Source organism: Bos indicus x Bos taurus, chromosome 1 (assembly GCF_003369695.1).
Source record: "Bos indicus x Bos taurus breed Angus x Brahman F1 hybrid chromosome 1, Bos_hybrid_MaternalHap_v2.0, whole genome shotgun sequence".
NCBI classification, from domain to species: Eukaryota; Metazoa; Chordata; class Mammalia; order Artiodactyla; family Bovidae; genus Bos; species Bos indicus x Bos taurus.
Window position 1 is genome coordinate 117,143,848 of NC_040076.1, and position 18,233 is coordinate 117,162,080.

Genomic DNA, 18,233 nt, shown 5'->3' on the forward strand with positions numbered 1-18,233 from the left:
TCTACTTAATGGATTTATTCCTTCACCAGGTGTGTTGGTCCAGTGACAAAACAGTCAAATGTGTAAGATTACATCTTAGAAACTGGCATGTTAAATCAGAAACCAATGAAAGACTATAGCAAAAATTAGAAATGCACATTTGATAAGCAATGAAGATTTTAAAAGACTGGGTGGGGGAGGGAAGTGCCACATTTAAAATAGGAGGATACACACAGGAAAACCCCAGCACTGGTTAACTGTTAAAATTGATAAGAACTCTGATACAGTAGTATCTGTAATTCAGATAGTGGTAGATTTGGAAATAAGATTCTTCAAATTCTTGAAATTACCAACTCTTTTAATAAAGAGAAGAAATAAATGCATCCTTGAGGTCATATCCTAAAGGATACAACCCAGAGTTCCCATTTATCAACAGATCTCTCTGCTTCATACCATATCATCACATTAAAGTTCTGGCGAATATAAATGCAAAAAAACTGAGAGGTATGAAGGACAGAAAAATACACTCAGTTCACAGGTGTGCATGTGTTTTTTTGGGGTGCTGAGGGGCTGGGAAACCAGTCATTATTTCTTGAAGAGATATGAGGTGGGGGGATGTACAACAGGAACAGAGAGGTAAACAAATGATTATTAACCAACTCATCAAAAAAACTGGTTTCTGGCAGCTAGAAAAGGGAAGATGCTGATTATTACCAAAGGTGAACAAATAAACTCATATGGCATTTCAGGTGTGCACCAATGTGTGAAAAGTGAAATATGGCAGAAAATGTAGAGAAGGATTTTTCTGAGTGGCTTGTGGAATCAGTCTTTACTTGGTAGTCCCATCCACATAAAATTTCTCAGTGACTAGCTGAGCTCATTTATGGACATGTGGTATTCTCTAAGGGTTCTCAAAATAAAGACACCCCACAAGCAAATCTCCTATTAAAAAAGATGAACTTTGAAGAGAGGATGAATTTCAGTGAGCATTTCAAACCCACAGAAGTATGTAACAAAAATACAAGGGTAATTCAAAATGAAAAGAATGTGAAGAAACTCAGAAGAAAATAAGAAGAAAAAGTTTTAACAGGTCTCATCGTATTCTAGATACCAATTACTCCAGAAATCTATAAAGGTACTTCTGATCCTTTACCACATATAAAATTAAACCTTTCTCAAAACAAAAACCCCAGAAAATAAATTTCTAACTGTGAAGTACCTGAAACTTTCTCTGTGATTTTTAAATGTAATTTTTGGTAATAAGCTAGTTTTTTAAAATTTGCATTATACATACTACGTCAAATTTTCATGTGACATTTCCTCAAAACCACTTGAAATCCTTATTAAACCATAACCAAACATCAACTGTAGTGGACTTGGTATGGCAGTACACCAATCTGCCCTTGAACTGTTTAAAAAGCATCCCCCCTAGAGGGAACCAGTTGTTAACGTTCGTATTTTTACTATAAAATCACCCTAATTTTTAAGAACTACAGCTTTCCCTTCTGTCAGAGTCTCATATCTCCCCTTTCTAAAGTAAAAAGATTGATGAAAATAAGAACATCTTTTCAATACACTTTCTGCCTTTAAAAAAAAAAAAAAAGGCATCTTAAAAAAAGTCACTGGGAAGCCTCCTGGCCTGTCCTCTTTTATTAAAGGGCCGAAGACAGGATCTTCAAAGCCGAATTTGACATTTCATCATTATCTCTCCACCCTTTCCAGATACACTGGAGATATCTTACATGGTTATTTCTCTATTACAGGGCCTCCTGGTTTTCCAGAATGGGAGTCTTAACTCATTTTATGTCTTAGTCTCAAAACTCACACTGACAAAACACTCTGCCATTAAGTGTTCAAGTGTGATCGACATCTAATAAAGGGACAATCGTACGGGGCATAACCTACTAGCTACCACTTACAAAACGAGAAGATTAAACTAATATCCACCCTTTCGAACCAACAATGCTGCATTCCTATCCATTTTGGTGCTTATAAACAGCTATGACATCAATTCTACCATTTTTTACATCAGTAATTTAAAACGAATGTCTTTTCAAGAACCGATAAATCAATTTTATTAAATACAAACTATCTTTTATATTTAGAAATGTTAAGGTCCTCAAATTGGAAAAAAGAAACAAAAGAATCTCCCACAATTGCATCCTAAACTACAATGTTTGGTCAAGCATTCCCATCAAATATTTCAAATAAGATTTCCATACCTGTCTTCATCACCATCAACAGGAATAGCTATGCTGAATACAGAGGTGGCGAGACTGTTCATGGGTGTTAACTGAAGGGGGTTTGCCAGGGCATCTGCAACAGGAGGCTTCACAACAGGCTTATTTTCAGCAATGAGAGAAAGTGGTGGTTGAGGTAGGGGTTCTGATTTTCTTCTAGTATCGTCAACTTGCCCGACTAAAGGCTGGGTCTGAGTCTGAAACTGGCTCAGGTCAGACTGCGGTAGACTCGTCGGGGCACTGGCTGTGCCGGGCACTAAGGGCAGCCCCACGTGCTGGATGCTGCTGCCGCTCCTGCTGACCGGAGGCTGGCTGCAAAGCTGCGGCGCCTGGCCCAGGGGCGCGGGAACATTTGGCATAGTAACAGAAGTCGTCGACACACTAGGCACGCTGGGAGCGGGCGCGGCTGCAGGCACGTTGGCAACTCCGGGCACCACGGCGAGAGGGCCGCTGGGCACGACCGACGGCGCGCCGCTGCCACTCATCTGCGGCGGAGGCGCGGCCTGCGGCTGCCCGACCCCGGCGGGAACCAGGCCCGACGGCGCCGTGCCTCCCACGGCAGCCGCGGGCACTCCGGCCTGCTGACCCGGCGCGGCCGGTCCTCCGGTCGCGGGGCCCGGCCCAGGGGCCACCGCTTCTCCGGGCAAGGAGGGCGCACCCATCACCTGCGCGCCAGTGGAGGCGGCGTTCTGGCCGGTGCCCGCGGGGAGACCGGCGACCGCGGCGAGACCCGCTGCTGCGCCCGCGGAAGAGGGCTGCGCCGGGCTGGGCGGCTGCAGGCCGGCCACGTGCGGCTGCAGGTACTCACTCTGGGCGGCGGGCGGGACGGGCAGCAGATGGCCCGGCGGCATCTGAGGCTGAGAATACGCGAACTGCTGGGGCGGGGGCGCGGTGGCAGCGCCCACGGCAAGGCCGGGCTGCGCCAGGGTTACATTCGTCAGCGGCAGGCCCTGTCCGTTGGGCCCCGGGGGCCCGGCGCCCTGGGCCTGGCTGGGCGGCGGGGCTGCCAACCTCTGCGGCGGCCCGGCCGCGGCTCCCGGGAACAGCGGCAACGAAGCCGAGCTTGGAGCCACAGCCCCACCTACGGGCGGCGGCGGCGGCTGCGGCTGCCCAACGCCAAAACTCTGCGGCGGGGCCGGGGCGGGTTGGCTCATTTTCTCCGACTGGGGTAGCTGTGACACAGCAGTCAAGGAGCTGTCAGTTCCCGAGTCAGGCCCATGCGCGCCCGGCACGGAGGCCACCACCACCACCACCGACCCTCCGGTGGCGCCCAGGCCGCTGTCTCGCTCCGCAGTCTGGTCAAAAGTATTGCTGTGCCTAATGCAATCCCCGGACCGGGTCAGGACGCTGCTATCGGAATCCCGCTCATAGTATTCCATACACGTCCATCGGCCGCGTCTATAAGGCTCCCCGCTGCCATGGTCCAGCTTGATCACGCGAAAACGCGAACTACAAATGGTGGGGGGCTGTGATGAGGCGGCAGTTCCTGGCGTGGCGGACGGCCCTGTGAGCGGGGGGGCGCCGGGAGCCCCCGAGGAGGGGACTGAGGTGGCGGCCGGCGACAGGGTGCTGGCCAGCACCCCGGCCACGCTCCGGGCCGAAATGGCTCCTCCTCCGTTCGCCGGAGCGGCTGTAGCGGCCGCCAGCTGTCCATCCAGGAGGAGGTTGGGGGAGACGGTTCCGGGAGTCTCCGCATCCCCAACATTGTTGAGCGTCTCTTCGGAGGAGCTGCGCTCGCAGACCTCCTCGGGGCCGTAATCCGTGGCCCGAGAAACGTCGAATATCTCGGAAGAAACGTCCTCCGTGCGTGACTCATCCGGGTCGTCCAGGCTCTCGGTGTCCTCGGTGATGCTAGTAGCCACCTGGGCCGTAGTGACACTGGTGATCTGGAAGCAGCTCTTCTTCTTGGCCGGCATCTTGGACATGGTGAGGAAGGCTGGAAGGGCAGAGAGGCACCCGGCTCCTCCGCGATCTTGCCAGAAACCAGGAAGGGCAGAACACTGGCCCCCAAAGACAAAGTCCGCGTCCGTGCTGGGGTCTGAGGCCCGCCGCTCTAAGAGTCACGGGCTGATCCGGGCGCCGGCCGCTCCGTGAGACATCCTCCTCCCGTTTCCTTATCCGAGTCGGTCTCTACGGCTCTGCCCCCGTCTCACTCGTGCGGCGGCTCCTCCTTCCTTCTCGCCTCCCGCAGTCGCGGCGCCTCAATTCAATCCCCCCCGTGGCGGCGAGAGCACTATCCCAGGGGCGGGTCGGCTGCTTCCTCCTCGCGTCTTCGGGCCGCCGTGGTCAATCCAGCTCCGCGCGGTCAGCAGGCCTAGGCTGGGGGTGGGAGTGGGAGGGCGAAGGGGAGGCGGCGGCGGCGGCGTGAGGGGCGGTGCTGCCCCGCTCCGGCTCTTCGAACCTGTGCCGGCGTCAGCTCCGGGCTCTCGGACGCCGAGGGAAGCAGGAGTGGCGAGTCCGGAGCCAGGGATTCCTGATTCAGCCAGGAGCTGCGGGCGGGTGGCGGAGCTTCGGCGCGGGCGGGCGGCCCTCCCTCCCCGGCTCTAGCCGGAGCTCAGTCCCAGGGACATGTCGACTGTCTCAGGCGGAAACCTGCTCCGGGGGAGGGGAAAGCCGGCTCGGTCCTCCCCTATACAGGGGGAGCCACCCCCGCGGGCGGGCGGTGGCGGCGGTCTCGGCCTTCCCCTCGCGGCTCCTGAGAGAGTGAGGGGCGGCGGCCGGCAGGCCGGCAAGCGACGGCGCGCCGGCTGTGTGAGGTAGCTGCGGTAGCTTCTTCCACTCTTCCTCGGTGCGCCCGGTTCGCAGGCCGTGTAGAAACTGAAATTCAAACTGCTGAAGCGGCGGCTGCAGCTCCCTCCCCTCGGCCAAGATGGGGCTGAAATGGCCGCGCCAGGGATGCTGGGAGGAGCAGCAGCCCCGCTGCCGCCGCCGCTGCCGACTAAAATGCCGCCGCTGCCGCAGCCACCGCCAGCGCCGCAGCCGCCGCCGTTCCGTGACGCACCGGCGTCGTGACGTCACCGCCCCGCCCCCTCCGGTTTCCTGCAGAGTTTCGCGTGGAGGCTGGGGGGTAGTGGGCGGGGCTAAAGGTTAAAACGGGGAGCGGTTTTTTTTTTTTAATTTAAAAAATTTTTTAAATTTAAATTTTGCCCTGTACGTCTTTAAGAGTTGAAGAACTAAAGACTCTTAAATTCCAACTCTAGGAAAACTTACAGCCGCGCCAACTGAAGGTTTTTATATCGGTTTATTCGGAGACATTGGAAACTGGAGGTCATGTGCTTGCTGTGTCTAATGTTTAGCAAAATCTTAGTGAAAGAAGGCGATAGGAATGGAGGTTGGGGGATTTAGCTAGGATAAAGAGGGAGACGGCTGGAGGAACCGAATCACTTATAAAAAGCCTTTCCTGAAAATGAATTTTATCCACTATAGTCAGAAGAGTGAAATATTGAGAGAAATGAGGACGATTAACCAAGAATAGCAAGCCAGATTGAGTCAGAAAAAGGATCTTTCAGCCAGAAATTTTAGTCTCCAACAATGGCATCAGGAGATGGTTACTTGCCCAGGATGAGGTCAGTTTAAAAAAAGATTAGAGGTTACCAATATATTCCTAATTTTCCTGAGTTTGTTGTGATTCCAGCATCGAAGAGTTCGTTTAAACATCTTGAGACTGTTTTTACTTTCAGCATGAAATCAGCTTATGGGCTCCATAAATGTAGAACCTACTGCGTTAAATAGTTGTTCTTTCTTCTGTTTATTCTGAAACTCTTAGTTAGAGCCAGAGTGTTAGATGGCTTGGATTGGGCCATGAACAATCAGAGCAAGTTAGAAAGCACTCTTTCCTGTCCAGAAAGCAGCTATGCAAGTACTGGAGAATTTACCATCATTTAGTTACTCTCTGGCAAAAGAAAATGGTAACGTCGTTCTTTTAAGTAGTTTTTAAAAAAAGAGGAAGGTGGCTCTTTGACACATCGTTTAGGTAAAATCTAAAGTGTCTTGATGGAATTCAAAGTTTAATATCTATTACAGCTTTAGCAATCATATCATGACTGACATAAATCAAGGTAATTATTGTATTCAGTTCTCTAATCTTTGAAGAATAGAAATATTTTTTATCCCAAAGGATCTTTTGATAATTTAAAATTTCAGAGAACTTTTTAGGTCATTAGTTGAAAATAATATACGAGGATATGTCTATGTCATTAAACTTTAGGAGAAATTATGTATTCCAAACCAAATGACTGAGGTCAGGATTTGAAATAAGACCACATAATAAAATCCCTGCTTCTTAAGGGGGCGGGAGAGAGTAAAGGAACCAAGGGTAACATAATGCTGCTATTGTGGCAAAAATAGCTAATGGAATGTTTCATTACTAAATCTGTAATTTAAGTAATTGTTAGAGACAGTTTTCCATCAATAAGTTAGATCAACTGGTTACATCAAATATGAGTTTATAAAAACTTCATTTTGGATTGATTTACTAGATTGTTAAAAGTGATGATCAATGGGTGATATTATGTGGGCAGCTTTTGGAAAATAAATATTTTATGCCTGCTTGTCCAATTACATTATATTATTACATCAACTTCATATATACATATATGTCACTTCAGTTCAGTCACTCAGTCATGTCCAACCCTTTGCAACCCCATGGACTGCAGCATGCCAGGCCTCCCTGTCCATCACCAACTCCCAGAGCTTATTCAGACTCATGGCCATTGAGTTGGTGATGCCATCCCACTATCTCATCCTCTGTCGTCCCCTTCTCCTCTCGCCTTCAGTCTTTCCCAGCCTCAGGGTTTTTTCAAATGAGTCAGCTCTTCACATCAGGTGGCCAAAGTATTGGATTTTCAGCTTCAACATCAGTCCTTCCAATGAACACTCAGGACTGATCTCCTCTAGGATGGACTGGTTGGATCTCCTTGCAGTCCAAGGGACTCTCAAGAGTCTTCTCCAACACCACAGTTCAAAAGCATCAATTCTTCTATGCTCAGCTTTCTTTATAGTCCAACTCTCACATCCATACATGACCACTGGAAAAACCATAGCCTTGACTAGACGGACCTTTGTTGGCAAAGTAATGTCTCTGCTTTTTAATATGCTATCTAGGTTGGTCATAACTTTCCTTCCAAGGAGTAAGCGTCTTTTAATTTCATGGCTTCAGTCACCATCTACAGTGATTTTGGAGCCCCCCAAAATAAGGTCTGCCACTGTTTCCACTGTTTCTCCATCTATTTCCCATGAAGTGATGGGACCAGATGCCATGATCTTAGTTTTCTGAATGTTGAGCTTTAAGCCAACTTTTTTACTCTCCTCTTTCACTTTCATCAAGAGGCTCTTTAGTTCTTCTTCACTTTCTGCCATAAGGGTGGTGTCATCTGCATATCTGAGGTTATTGATATTTCTCCTGGCAATCTTGATTCCAGCTTGTGCTTCATCCAGCCCAGCATTTCTCATGATGTACTCTGCATAGAAGTTAAATAAGCAGAGTGACAATTAACAGCCTTGACGTACTTGGACCCAGTCTGTTGTTCCATGTCCAGTTGTAACTGTTGCTTCCTGACCTGCATACAGATTTCTCAAGAGGCAGGTCAGGTGGTCTGGTATTCCCATCTCCTTCAGAATTTTCCACAGTCTATTGTGATCCACTATTTATTTGGCTGTGTCAGGCCTTAGTTGTGGTGCTTGGACTTGGTTGCCCCATGGTATGTAGACTCTTAGTTCCTGGACCAGGGATTGAACCCATGTACCCTGCATTGGAAGGTGGATTCTTAACCACTGGACCATCAGGGGAATCCCACATCAATTTCTCGATTACTTGTTATGCTACTCTTATATTTAAAGGAAACATTTAAGATGTTAAGTAATCCATAAGACTATTTCTCCTTAAAGGATATATTATGAAATGAAAGTGATGACAAAGGTAACTTAGAAGACATCAGTAATGGGCTATACTTCTAGTAAGGATAGAGTTAAAGATGTTAAAGGCATCTTAGCAAAAAATAAGATTTATAAAGTTAGAATTTTTATTTATCTGTTGAAGGATTTGTGTGTGTTTAAACTAATAATATAGTTATCTTGAAAGTAAGTTTTCAAAAGCTTTTAAGGCCCTAGCTTCTTTTATACATTTTCTATTTAAAAATGTAAGGAATTCATTGCATAAAATTTCTATTAAGAAATGATAAGAACTTTGCTTTATGTAAATAAGTTTGAAATTTTATATCAAACAAAAAAATCATATAACTGTGATGAAACTACAAAAAGCTATGTAATTTCTGGTTGGCCCACAAAAAATTAAAAGCCAACATGTAACTAAAAGCAGGATATACATTCAAGTATGTATGTGTGTGTTGGGGTGGGGGGTGCTTCCTGAGTGGCTCAGTGGTAAAGAATCTTCCTGCCAATGAAGGACACATGGGTTCAATCCCTGGCTTGGGAAGATCCCCTGGAGAAGAAAATGGCAAACCAATCTAGTATTCTTGCTTGGGAAATCCCATGGACAGAGGAGCCTGGTGGGCTACAGTCCATTGGATTGCAAAAGAGTCAGACACGACTTAGTGAAGAAACAACAACGTGTGTGTGTGTGTGTGTGTGTGTGTATAAAGTTCATAATAAGTAACTTGGTAGTATAACTCACTGGAACTGGAAAGCTCCCTGGAGTACCAAAACTCAAGGCTGGCTGTATTAAGGCAACTATCCTTGTTTCTTGCCTGACCCAGAAACTGCAGGTGGAAACTGTGGGACTCCTTGGTTACTGCTCTAGCACTTCCAACTTGACTGTCCTGTGCTTGATTCTTCCCTCAAAGACTTAATCTGACATAATTTAGGGGGAAAAATGACTTAGAAACTAAGGAATATTTCCACTGATTGGGAAAAAACAAAACAAAACACAAAACAATTATGGCAGAAAGATCTTTTCATCACGTGAGAGCATCATGCCCCCAAATTTTACTAGGTTATCATCTACCCTTATCAATTTGTTGTTCACTCACTAAGTCATGTCTGACTCCTTGGGATCCCATGGACTGCAGCATGCCAAGATTCCCTGTCCTTCACTGTTTCCCCAAGTTTGCTCAAACTCATGTCCAATGAATCAGTGATGCCATCCAACCATCTCATCCTCTGTCATCCCCTTCTTCTCCTGCCTTCAGTCTTTCCTAGCATCAGGGTCTTTTCCAGTGAATTGGCTCTTCACATCAGGTGGCCAAAGTATTGGAGTTTCAGCTTCAGCATGAATGCTTCCAATGAATATTCAGAGTTGATTTCCTTTAGGATTGACTGATTTGATCTCCTTCCAATCCAAGGTACTCTCAAGGGTCTTCTCCAGCACTACAATTTGAAAGCATTGATTCCCAGATGGAAAACTATTTTATAGTCACAAGATCCTGGGATGTAAACCAGAGATACTCAAGAAAACCTGACTTTTTTTTTTTTCTCAATGAATGAATATGATATTTAAAATAGTAATAGTATATAATCTAAACACTCTGGGATAGAGAAAAGAAAGCTATACTTTCAGTAAAAATGAAGCAATTGCCTAGGTAAAGAGAAGTAACTCTTTAGAATTAATACTACCAGTCAGACAGTGACATTTATTGAGCATTATCTTGTGTGAATTAGGAATTGGATGGTTTTTATTCCAGCAAAGAAATTTTTCTGGAATTTAGAAATAACTTGTATTTATTTTCTATACTAAAAAAGTTTTTTTTTTTTCTTGACTGCACCATGCAGCATGTGATACCTTAGTTCCCTGACTAGGGATCAAACCTGCACCTCCTACAGTGGAAGCACGGAGTCTTAACTACTGCACTGCCAGGGAAGTCCCTATTTTCTATAATTTTATCACTAAATTGTTAGAAAAACACAAAGTGGAGGACTAATTTTCAGGTTCCAAGAGCATTTGTTAGAAGTAAATATCAGTTGTCTAAATAATAAGTACTTCATTTATTACTATGATTTACCTTTGGTCTCATTTATGGAATAATGTCTTATTAATAACCCCTTACAGTGAAGCCATTTTATACTATTTTCCAAAAGGGAAAGAAGTGTAACAGAAAAGGACTAAGGCTAGTGAAATTCCATGAATACTTTTATAAAGAAAAATATAATTGAGATGTACAAACTTTGAGAACAAAGTATGTAAAATTTTCACATTTAAGAAAAGTTCTATTAGATACTCTTCTAAAGTGATATACTAGCAAACAATGATGTCCTTTTTTAATATTGAAGATTTCCTTGAGTCCCAAAGATCTTTGACGTTCAGGCAAAATATAGCAATTTGATGAAAGAAAAGGGTGCATCTTGAACTAAATAATAAATATCCTATTAAAGCCTACTTTCTTTTATTATGGAACTTAATTTAGAATCCAAAACATTAATTCTGTGGTTTTGAAATCTAGCTTAAATAAGAAAATCTATTAATGACTATATCCCCCCCACCATTTTTTTTAAACATTATGTTACCACTTGGAATAAAATTAATCTACATCTCCAGTTTTGCTATCACTTTGTTTTGTGATCACTGACAAGTCTTTATTAATCCCTCAGTTTTCCTGTTACTAAAAAGAAACAACATTGTGGTAAAGGGGTGTTAAACTTCCAACCCCAGAGAAAGAATGGATGGAAAAAGATAATACATGTAGCACTGTTTTGGCATCTTTGGGAAGATAATATCTTTGGCATCTTTGGGAATGTGATGCTATTGGTAGTAAAATTTTCAATACAATTTGTTAATTAAAAACAAAGTTATGAGGTGTACATGATTTTAGGAAGAAGACGTATTCTGTCAGAGATGAGCTATTTATTTACAAACATTTAACAGCATATCCTTTGGTATGTGAATCATCACTGTCTATTCTGTCCTTTGTATATGAAGTTGGTATACGCACAGTTGTGATTATGTATCATTTCAAGTGATGATATACCTATAACTTTAAGTTATGACTTTGCACTCACAAAAGAACATTGAAAGACATTGTCAGTTTCTAGACTTCTGGATTATAGTTCCCTGTGTATGTTAATATTATCATCTTACAAATTTTTTTTAAATATGTTTGAGTAGAAATTTATATACATGTTATTTGGACGTAAAGGATGGTCTAAGTGTTTCCAGCGGTCATGTATGGATGTGAGAGTTGGACTATAAAGAAAGCTGAGCGCCGAAGAATTGATGCTTTTGAACTGTGGTGTTGGAGAAGACTCTTGAGAGTCCCTTGGACTGCAAGGAGAGCCAACCAGTCCATCCTAAAGCAGATGAGTCCTGGGTGTTCATTGGTAGGACTGACGTTGAAGCTGAAACTCCAATACTTTGGCCACCTGATATGAAGAGCTGACTTGTTGGAAATGACCCTGATGCTGGGAAAGATTGAGGGCAGGAGGAGAAGGGGACAACAGAGGATGAGATGGTTAGATGGCATCACCGACTCAATGGACATGGTTTTGGGTAGACTCTGGCAGTTGGTGATGGACAGGGAGGACTGGCATGCTGTGGTTCATAGGGTCGCAAAGAGTTGGACACGACTAAGCAACTGAACTGAAGTGTGGTTGGCTAATAATCTGATGGTCATTCTAACCTGGGTGATGGGACTACTTTTAATTTAAAGGAACAAAAAGTTGAAAGGCACAGCTGGAATCTTGACTACTTTGTATTTGAAGTTATGTTTTAATTCAAAACTAACTAGTTCTTTAGTCATTGGGAACAAAACACTTTTAGCATTTAACTTTAGAATACTTGAAATCCAAATCTGACAGCATTCATTCTCATTAAAAGCTCAACTCATGATCCATGTTTGTACAAGGATTTGTATGTTACTTAAAATGTCCATGAAACAAGCTGCTTCTCTGCAAATTAATACTGCTCTTTCCATCTGTTCCCTAGGATCTTTGGAAAAGAAGGGAAATAGGGGAAAAGTGCAAAATTAAGGTGAAATGCTAACCGAAAGGTCATTCCAGTTATGGCCATCAAATCCCTAATGAATAACCATATTGTGATTATTGTGGCATCCATTTTGTGGTACTTACCTATTTTTAAACTAAATTGACCAGTTACAAATATATTTTCATCTTCAAACATTTAGGGTATTTTCTCCATCTTCAGCCTGTCTTTTTTGATTTTGATACTAATTTTTCTTTTTTTGCATATTGCATACGTTCATTCACTGACTGATCTAATTCTAGATTTTTTTGTTTATAAAAATTTCATTCTTACTTGCTGTATAGATACTCTGTCAATACAGCAGTTCTACCCTTGAAAGAAAAGATAATCAACCTTTTCCACAAAAATGCATATTTCCAAGAAAGAGGAATTGTGTGGTAATGATTCATTCACATTATCCAAGTATTCTCCACTGAATTTCTTTCAGCTTAATTACTATGCTTAAATAGTTGTGCTTTTTTTTTTTGTATTCTTATTGTTTATTTTTATTGGCATTATTGAATAATCTAACAACATCTAAGTGTATTGCTAAGGGTACTACTGAATGTTATAGAGAGAGAGACAAAGGTGAATAACATAAATCAAAACTTGACTACAGCTTACTTCGTTTTCATCGGAAATATTATGTTTTGATGAAAGAAAAAAATCTCTTGGTAACATTAGCCTTATATTTTGAACAAACATCTTTAAAGATTTTTTTTTTTAACGTGGACCATCTTTTAAAGCCTTCAGTGAATTTGTTGCAACATTGCTTCTGTCTTATGTTTTGGTTTTTATGGCTGTTAGGCATGTAGGATCTTAGTTCCCTGAGCAGGGATGAAACCTGCACCCCCTGCATTGGAAGGTGAAGTCTTAACCCTTGGACCACCAGGGAAATCCCTGAATAAACAGCTTTAAATATCTATTTGTTTCTTCATTCAAAAAATATTTAGAAGCCCCACTATATGCTGGCCTCTTCTCTAGACTTGGGAAAACACTTATGAATTAGACTAGAAAAGGAAAGTCCCTTGTTCTAAAGGTCTTATGTTTTAATAGGGAAACAGACACTGAAAAGCAAAAAAAAAAAAAAAGTTGTAATTTCAAATATTTACAAGAGTTAAGAAGAAAGAAAACAATCATGGGAGATGGGAGGCAGGGTACCTTAGGTGTGTGGCAGGTGGGCCTATGGAAAGACATTTTTGAGTTAAGGGCAAGCTCATTGTCAATAGCCAGCATTTAAGGAGGAGAGACAGGTGCAGACAATGACCCTGAGGTGGAAACCAGTGTGTGGTGGAGAGGGAGCTGGAAGCATCTGCAGGGAGCAGGGGCCAAGCAAAAAAACTTGTATTTTATTTTAAATATAATGGAAAGCCACGGGAGGGTTATAAGCAGAGGATTAACGTAACCTGATTTACATTTAAAAAGAAACCTTTTTGTTTTCTTAATCTCTCATAGTTTAGAATATGTTGTGTATTATGTTTAGACAAAGCTAAGCTTCTCATTATGTAGTCAAAGACAAGTTTATAGGGCTATCATATTGTGTCATACCAAAGTGGTAGAAATATCTAACAATCTATGTGACAGTTCTTATATAGAGATTTAATAACTTTATATCAAAATGAAAGGTTAAATCAAAATCAAAATGAATGATTAAATCAAAATCAATACTCATAAATCTTTTTCTCAATGAGACCCTAACTAACTTAATTGCAGTAATTTTGATTACTCAAGAAGAATGTAAAATGCCACATATAAAGAAAAAGAAACCTGTAAACAATGGTGAAAAAAGTTGCATTTTGCTTAAATGCAACATTAGATGAGTGTGATAGAACCCCCTGACAAGAAGAACTTCTAACAAGTAGAGCTAATTTTAGGGAGGCTCAGAAGTGAGCCTCATTTTTCCAATGAGATAAAAATATCCATAGATAAATCTAGGGACACTTTGAAGCATTCAGTGAGTCGTAAAAGAGCCACAGAGGAGGAACCGTTCTGGAAGAGGTAGGAGGCAAGGCCATACATTTTGGTATTGCTGGGTTTACTTTCTTTACGAGATTACTATCTAATTTCCCTTTCGGGAGTTTTACTTGGTTTCATGGGCTATTTCTTTGTTAGCAAGAGAACACTAAGATAGCATTCTTTAAAGAGGTTTCACTCTGGTGTATTAGTGGCCACAACTGGCCTAGCCACTTTCTTCACCCCTTCCTTTGTCTTCTCCTGATTCCAGTCCTTTGTGTAAGAAGGTTAAATTAATTCTTACATGCATGTGAAAAGTTACACAGTCGTGTCGACTCTTTGCGACCTCATGGACTATACAATCCATGGAATTCTCCAGGCCAGAATACTGGAGTAGGTAAACCTTTCCCTTCTCCAGGGGATCTTCCCAACCCAGGTCTTCCTCATCGTAGACTGATTCTTTACGAGCTGACCCACAAGGGAAGCCCCTTACTATGCATGCATGCGTGCTAAATCGCTTCAGTTTTGTCTGACTCTTTGCGACGTTATGAACTGTAGCCCTCCAGGCTCTTCTCTGTCCATGGGATTCTCCAGGCAAGAATACTGGAGTGGGTTGCCATGCCCTCTTCTACGGGATCTTCCTGTCCAGGGATCCAACCCACCGCTAACCCCACCCCCATCTCTTATATCTCCTGTGTTGTTGGCAGGGGGGTTCTCTACCACTAACGTCACCTGGGACGCTCCAGTTCTTACCATCAGTTCAGTCCAGTCGCTCAGCCGTGTCCAACTCTTTGCGACCCCATGAATCGTAGCATGCCAGGCCTCCCTGTCCATCACCAACTCCCAGAGTTCACTCAAACTCATGTCCATAGAGTTGGTGATGCCATCCAGCCATCTCATCCTCTGTCGTCCCCTTCTCCTCCTGCCCCCAATCTCTCCCAGCATCAGAGTCTTTTCCAATGAGGCAACTCTTCACATGAGGTGGCCAAAGTATTGGAGTTTCAGCTTTAGCATCAGTGCTTCTAATGAACACCCAGGGCTGATCTCCTTTAGAATGGACTCGTTGGATCTCCTTGCAGTCCAAGGGACTCTCAAGAGTCTTCTCCAGCACCACAGTTCAAAAGCATCAATTCTTTGGTGCTCAGCTTTCTTCACAGTGCAGCTCTCACATCCATACATGACCACTGGAAAAACCATAGCCTTGACTAGATGGACTGTTGTTGGCGAAGTAATGTCTCTGCTTTTTAATAAGCGGTCTAGGTTGGTCATAATTTTCCTTCCAAGGAGTAAGTGTCTTTTAATTTCATGGCTGCAATCACCATCTGCAGTGATTTTGGAGCCGAAAAAAATAAAGTCAGCCACTGTTTCCACTGTTTCCCCATCTATTTGCCATGAAGTGATGGGACCAGATGCCACGATCTTAGTTTTCTGAATGTTGAGCTTTAAGCCAACTTTTTCACTCTCTTCTTTCACTTTTGTCAGGAGGCTCTTTAGTTCTTTCTGCCATAAGGGTGGTGTCATCTGCATATCTGAGGTTATTGATATTTCTCCCGGCAATCTTGATTCCAGCTTGGGCTTCCTCTAGCCCAGCGTTTCTCATGATGTACTCTGCGTAGAGGTTAAATAAGCAGGGTGACAATATACAGCCTTGACATACTCCTTTTCCTATTTGGAACCAGTCTGTTGTTCCCTGTCCAGTTCTAATTGTTGCTTCCTGACCTGCATACAGGTTTCTCAAGAGTCAGGTCAGGTGGTCTGGTATTCCCATCTCTTTCAGAATTTTCCGTAGTTTATTGTGATCCACACAGTCAAAGGCTTTGGCATAGTCAATAAAACAGAAGTAGACGTTTTTTTCTGGAACTCTCTTGCTTTTTCCATGATCCAGCGGATGTTGGCAATTTGATCTCTGGTTCCTCTGCCTTTTCGAAAACCAGCTTGCATATTGATCAAATTACTCTACAATAACACTGTGTTATTAGTGGAAAAAAGTCACCCAGACTCTTTAGCCTACCCTAGTAATGAATTTTACGTTTGGTTTACTTTTATTTCCAAAAATCAAAACCATTTAAAATATTTATTTATTTTTTAATTGACGGATAATTGCTTTACAGAATTTTGTTGTTTTCTGGAGCTGGTGATTAATAACCTGTCTACCAATGCAGGAGACGTAAAAACATTTAAAGATGAACATTTGGCATTATTTGATATTTAAAAAATGATGGTAAAATAATCAAGTTAAAAAACATTAAACAAAATTGTATCTCATCTTTGGGATAAAATTACATGTACACATAGGATAACAATTTGGGGGAAAATATATCTGCACTTGGTGACTGTCTCTGGGTGATAAGATTATAGGCTTTTTTGTTTAATTTTTAAAAACAGTTTCCAAATTTTCTGCAATGATCACATAAAATTTTCACCTAATGTATTAGTATCATATTTTTAAAATGTATTCACACACACTACCTAAACCAAAAGAGACTTCATAAAGGTCATAAGAAGATATGAGACTACAATTTTACTTTTGTGTTAGATGGCACTTCATAATTGCTGTCCAAAGACAAAGTGCCCGTCATAAGCACTATATATTTGAATGCCATCAGAAGATAATAGTTGGAATGATTAGTGCTTTTTCAGATGAATTAAATTAATGCAGAAACATTTTAAAGAACAAACTTACGAGATAAAAAAGGAATTCAAAAAGGAATTAAAAGGACATGAATGGAAAAATATTTAAAATTCGAGAAGTAAAGCTGAATACAACGGGTGTGTCAGGACACCTTTGTTATCGTATGCACTGCAGCTATCTTTCTGTCTAGCTATGTGTCCTTGCACAGGTCATCACCTCTTTGGGTCTCATATTCTTTATCTGTAAAATAATCAGGTTGAATGAGAGTTTTGATGGTTGAATGGTTTTGATGACTTTTTGGTTTTAAGATTTTATAAATCTAGACTTCCAAAAAACAAGATTGGAGCCTTGGTTTTGCGTGCAACGGCCAACATATACATGGATCCACAAAACATTTTTGCTTTAGCTTTTGTGTTGTTGTTCAGTTGCTAAGTCGTATCTGACTCATTGCAATCCCGTGGACTGCAGCACACCAGGTTCCTTTGTCCTCCACTGTCTCTCTGCTTTTTTACCACCAGACACACCCACAACCGAGCGTCATTTCTGCTTTGGCCCATACGATTCATTCTTTCTGGAGCTATCAGTAACTGCCCTCTGCTGTTCGCCAGTAGCATATTGGACACCTTCTGACCTGGGGGACTTCTCTTCCAATGTCATATGTTTTGCCTCTTCATACTGTTCATGGTGTTCTCCAGGCAAGAATACTGGAGTGGATTGCCATTCCCTCCTCCAGTGGACCACATTTTGTCAGAACTCTTCACTATGACCTGTCTGTCCTGTGTGGCCCTGCATGGCATGGCTCATAACTTTATTAAATTCCATGAGCCACTTTGCTCAGACAAGGCTATGATCCATTAAAGGGTGCTTTAGCTTTGGGAACACTTGAATATGCTAGTTATTGGCTGATTCCCTCAAGGTACCCTTCTGAATCAGGACTTTTGCACTTACTGTACCTTCTGCTCCTTCTCTGAGATATTTGCACGACTAATTCCTTCACCTTCTTCAAATCTTTGCTCAAACATCACCTTTTCAGTGTGACTACCCTGACTATTTAAAACCATAAGCTCCTCCCACATCCATCCCTATTTCCTGCTTTTTCTCTATTGTACTTATTACCTTCTAATATGTTATTCTTTTATTTATTGTCTATCTTCCCACACTAAAATTAAAAAGGGAGAGGGCAAAGTCTTTTTAACCTGTCTTGTTCATTCTTATATTTCCAAGATCTATAATAGAGCCTGGCACATATTAGATTCTCAATAGATAGTGTATAAAAAAATGAATTTTCCATTTTTATAACATCCTACATTTTCATTCAGTATTATGAAAATAAAACAATATGCCTAAAATCATGAACAGTGGGAAATTCACTGCAGTAACATGTATCTTTAAAAGAAAAAATATTTAAATTAGATAAAGATTTTTATTGAAGCAATTTTAATTTTTACAGAAATTTCAGAAAATATGCAAGCTATATATATTGGATCATATGTAGAAGTCCTTGAGAATTCTGTAGTATTCT

At 42.4% G+C, this 18,233-nt stretch overlaps 1 protein-coding gene across 3 annotated transcripts in view; it reads right to left on the reverse strand.

Annotated features, from left to right (window-relative positions):
- Positions 1-5,211, reverse strand: part of TSC22D2 (TSC22 domain family member 2) — a 51,748-nt gene extending 46,537 nt beyond the window's left edge. Inside the window, exon 1 of one of the 3 annotated variants that reach the window (XR_003511332.1) lies at positions 2,202-5,211. Coding sequence is in view for 2 of the 3 variants with exons in the window: in XM_027543631.1 (XP_027399432.1) it covers positions 2,202-4,144 (1,943 nt within the window). In the remaining variant the exon portion in view is untranslated. The remainder of the gene's footprint in view (positions 1-2,201) is intronic. The other 2 variants (XM_027543631.1, XM_027543637.1) reach the window with 2 other exon arrangements.
- Positions 5,212-18,233: the final 13,022 nt, after the last annotated feature.